Below are 5,000 nucleotides of genomic sequence, written 5' to 3'. Positions count from 1 at the left end.
TACTTTTTTTTGTTTTTGTTTTTGTTTTTTTCTGATTTTATCCCTAGCCATTTTTACTTTTTAATCAAAAACATAAAATATAAATTATGCAAATGTAATAGAAACGGAACAGCCTCATGTAGGCCTGCTGTTCATTGTATAGTTACAAGCAGGCCTACATTTAATTACATAAGCAAGCTGCTCCGCGAACTAATTGCATTCTCCTTCACTAACTTCCACATTGTTTGCAACCATCTCCTATGAAACTAGACTTCGAGCTTCAATCACGACTAATCAATTCCAGTCCATATAGGAAGTTATATTGCCTGTACTGTAAATGCAGACAGATTCCGATTCATATAGTTTTGTTTATCTAAATAAAGTCTTTACTGTAATGTTTAATGGCAAAGCCCATAAACACAGAGTATTCCATCTTGGGCTATGAGGGGAACGGCATTAGGGTGAGAGCACTGGATGGTTTTACATCGAGGTAAAGAGGAGGAGAGAGGAGAAGAGGCGAGAGGAGAGGAGAGGAGAGGAGAGGAGAGGAGAGGAGAGGAGAGGAGAGAGGAGAGTAGCCGACCAAGGGGTTAGTCATCGAGTGCTGAGAAACCTGACGGAGATTATGCAGTGCATTCTCTCTTCCTGTAAAAAGTGCAGTGTCGGCTCAATGCAGTGGGTGAGCCAGAGACAGAGAGAGAGAGAGAGTGTGTGTGTGTGTGTGTGTGTACAAGCAAGTGAGCAGTAAGGAACTATGTGTTCGCACGCATATCTTTCTGTTTGTATACTGTATGAATTTGTTCGCTTCAGTGTCTGTGTATGAATATGTGTATGTCTGTACACGCGTGCGTGCGTTTGTGCCTGTGTGTGTGTACGCTTGCATGCGCGTGTGTGTGTGTGTGTGTGTGTGCGTGTGTGCGTGTGTGTGCACGGCCCTGCCTATGCCTGGCTCCCACAGGGAGGCTCTACTTCACTACAGAGGGGACAGATTGTCTCTTGTTTGTTCCTTCGCTAGCAGCCATCTGGAGTTGACATTAAACACACATAAACAAACAATCACAATTAATAAGATGAAGGCTAGAAAAAACTAGGGCATCCGACTACGCTGATGAATAACATTTTGAATTATCATCATCATTGTTTGTTAGAAATTGTACTTTTGAACTACTGTACGAGTTTAGTATAATGTGATGAAATCGATGTAATCCGACCCTTCTTCTTTACCCCATAAACATACATTGATTACAACACTGATACAGTACCAGTTCCTTGGGGGGCTCTCGACTAGAGAAATGGTGTGGGTTAAATACTAAGGGTAATGGACCTCATCAAGAAAAGCAAAGAATGAGTCATATACGGTCTCCAGTACCACAATCAGATTAAATACCAGTTAGACCGACAAAACAGGCAACCCACACATGCAGTACCATTCAAAAGTTTGGACACACTTTCCCATTCAATTGAATGGGGAAGTGTGTCCAAACCTTTGACTTGTACTGTAGTCATCATCAAAAACAATCACATGGACACACACACACGTGAGTCTAACACACAGGACACACATACACACACACACACACGCACACACACACACACACACACACACACACACACACACACACACACACACACACACACACACACACACACACACACACACAGGGGCTTATACAGTATGTAGAAGCTAGGCGTGTTATAATGTGAGTCAGGTAGCTGCAGTAGGGTTAAGGCGTGTCTTGGTAGTGGACATAAACAGTGGCGGGTGCTACAGGTGAGAGGTGAGGGGGCTACAGGGTAGCGGGGGACAACAAGGGATGGGGGGACGGGGGGACGGGGGGGACGGGGACTAGGAATGGAACCAGGCCTTACATCCTCCACCCCCAGTCCCCCTCAGTCTGAAGCAGCCTTCGGGGGGGCTCAGTTCCAAACCGAAACATGCACACTTTTCCCTCTACCCTTGATGACTCTCCACCACAGAGGGGGGGGGGGGGCAGGATAGTGTTGCATCATATCACCACTGATTCATCCGGGGGGCCCCTCGGGCGGTTGGCGCCCCTGATTCGGATGTGAACAAGTGCAGAGGGGAAGGTGGCAAGTGTGCAGAAATGGAACTCAGTGGGGGGGGGGGGGGACCCACTCCTCTCCTCCGTCACGACCACAGGCAGGGGAGGTTAAAGCATGCATGGGCAGGAGGGAGCATTCACTCTGCATTCAAAACAAGGGGCTTAAGATTAATACGGTGCTTCTTGCGTGCCAAGTGCCAAGGACCCCCTGCAATACCCCCCCCCCCCAAATATGCACCCACGTATACTAGTGCCCACTGCCCCTGGCACAGCCATGCCCACAGCCATAGGGGGTGGGGGTGGGTGGGGGGGGGGGGGGGGATAGGTGGGGGGGTGGTAAAGGGTTTAGAGATTCCCAGACAGCCATGCTCGCTCCCCCCTCCCCAAAATTGCAGCTCAGGTGTGAAAAAAGAACTACAATAGTAGTGACCCATGCAGAAACTCCATTTCCCATCAGGCCTTACCCTGTCCTTCACTATGAGACACTTTGCAGGAGGAGGAGACAGACAATGGACGCAGAATTAGTCAATGTTTTTTAGGTTTTTTTTACCCTAGGAAAACCTACTCAAGACACATTATTTCCTTGTTATCTGCTAATGGGGACTGAGTCTGAGACTGAGTCTGTCGCTCACAGGAGTCAATGGAGAAAGAAAGAAAGAAAGAAAGAAAGAAAGAAAGAAAGGCTATCCTTTTGGTTTAGAGAAAGCTAACATGAACTGTCAGGGACTTTGCTTGTTGACTTAAGTCATTAATCCATATGTGGATTTGTACTCGTTGGCTGCGTTCCAATCTGATAACTCAGTCCCTCCCCTCCCCTCCGCCTTTGTACTCTCTCTCTCTCTCTCTCTCTCTCTCTCTCTCTCTCTCTCTCCATAGATTTGTGTGGTCTGGATAAGTGTTAGCCAAATAGAAATAGCTATACCCCCATCTCTGCTTAATAGTTCCTGCTGTATACCTCCCACCGATCATGTTCCCTTTAGGAGAGGAAGTCAACAAGGGCAGAGGGAACGGAGTTAGATTACATATTGGAACGCAGCTCTTTTTTTTTCTTTTTTTTTTAGGGACACATCAGGACACATCGGGACACATCGCATATTACCACAGCACATAGAAAACACAGAAAAAGGATGCTAACCACTTTGTCCTCCTTGCGGCATGCAGTCCAGGTTTGCAGTGAGGAGTGAGAGATAGGTGAGGGAGGGATGGGAGGGATGGAGAGAAAGAGTGAAAGAGGAGGGGAAAAAAAGGTTAGAGTGAGGTTAAAGTGCAGATCAGAAAAGGACAGGAGGTGAAGGGATGGGCATGTAGGTTAATGGGAACAAGGGAAGGAGAGAGAGAAGAAGGGTGGAAAAACAGAGAGAGAGAGAGAGAGAGAGAGAGAGAGAAGAGGAAGGAAGGGATGGAGTGAGCTTTTGTTAATATACACATTCAGAAATCGTAAAAAACACACTTCATTGAGGGACAGAGATGGCAGTAGGGACAGTTAGCCGCGGCGTGACAAAAACAAACAACATGTCGTGACAGTGACAGCGACGCATGCGTGATTCCGACACATCTCAGTCATGACCTTGGCATGACGAGTGTGTCACAGTGTCATGCAGCCCAGGAGATGAAAACAGGAAAAGGTACATGATACCATGTCATATAGTACACCCTTCGCTTCCTCCCTAAGCTTACAATAACAACGCGGCCCAATCTTTCCCAAGTCCTTTCCTTGCTTCCCCGCGTCCTTCCTTCTTAAAACCCATTGGAGGAGAAGTCCCGAGGTCCCTCCCCTCTTCTGACCTTCTCCTCCAATGAGTTTTGGAGAATGAGCCGCGTCCTTCCTTCTTAAAACCCATTGGAGGAGAAGTCCCGAGGTCCCTCCCCTCTTCTGACCTTCTCCTCCAATGAGTTTTGGAGAATGAGGTGAGGAGAGGGGACACGAGGAATCGAGGAAAGGCTTTTGAGATACACACACACACACACTCACACGCATGCACACACACACACACACACACACATGCACAGACACACGTAGACAGACACACACACACACACACACACACACACACACACATACACACACACATACTCACATCGGGTAGTTTAGATGCTTTTACAGTATGTGACCTTTAAAACCAACACCCAGAACATTCTATTCATGTCTACGACAGCAGGATAAGCTGGGAACAGATTTAGCGGCAAGAAATTGGTAGTTGGCACAGTGTCCTCTGGCACGGCACCAGTATGTTCCTGGGATGCCTCCTGCAGGACGTTGGAGTGTACTGCATATCCCACTTATAGACATAACACGGGATTTACATTTACATTTTTACATTTTTGGCATTTAGCAGACGCCTTATTCCAAAGCGACTTACAATCAATACATTTGAATACTAAGCATGTGAATCAGCAGTCCACCATTCGTTGCAGGAAGAGTACTCTAGCTCGGGCCCGGGGCCACTGATAGAAGGAAAAACCTTCTCCCTATTATCGCCTTCTACTAAAACTTTTTTTTTTTTTTTTTTACTGGAGAAACTGAGAAACAGTACAAGGGGGGCAATAGAAGTTCTTAGGGACACAGTAGAGGGGAAAGCGGGTGTCTTTAGGAGACGTAGTGGTGAGGGTCAGAAGATGTCTCAGGAGGAGCAGTTAAGATGTAACCTGAAGAGATGGGTCTTCAGTCTACGACGGAAGATGGGTAGTGACTCTGCCGTTCTGACAGCCGTGGGGAGCTCATTCCACCAGCGGGGAGCCAGTGTTGTGAAGAGACGTGATCGGGCAGCCCGACTACTGTGTAGAGGAGGTGGGGCCAGTCGGCCAGCCGAGGTGGAGGAGCGGAGTGAGCGGGCAGGGGTTTGGGGGGTTACCATTTCCTTCAGGTAGGCAGGGGCTGTCCCTTTAGCTGCCTGGTATGCAAGCACCAGGGTCTTGAATCTGATGCGAGCTGCTATCGGGAGCCAGTGCAGGGTGCGA

The 5,000-nt window shown here is 47.8% G+C and overlaps 1 protein-coding gene across 6 annotated transcripts in view; it reads right to left on the bottom strand.

Annotated features, from left to right (window-relative positions):
- Nucleotides 1-5,000, bottom strand: part of rims1b (regulating synaptic membrane exocytosis 1b) — a gene marked incomplete at both ends in the record, with an annotated part of 66,171 nt that overhangs the window by 38,979 nt on the left and 22,192 nt on the right. For 5 of the 6 annotated variants that reach the window (XM_080523774.1, XM_080523777.1, XM_080523776.1 and 2 more), the window contains one exon: nt 2,507-2,527. The exons of the other annotated variant lie outside the window; for it this stretch is intronic. In XM_080523774.1, coding sequence (XP_080379900.1) covers nt 2,507-2,527 — 21 coding nt within the window. The remainder of the gene's footprint in view (nt 1-2,506; nt 2,528-5,000) is intronic. 6 annotated transcript variants of the gene reach the window in all.

The sequence above is a fragment of the Nansenia antarctica genome, assembly GCF_963989245.1.
Source record: "Nansenia antarctica genome assembly, chromosome: 2".
Lineage (NCBI taxonomy): Eukaryota > Metazoa > Chordata > Actinopteri > Argentiniformes > Microstomatidae > Nansenia > Nansenia antarctica.
Note: the sequence above shows the minus strand (reverse complement) of the source record. Positions and strands in the feature narration are given on the sequence as shown.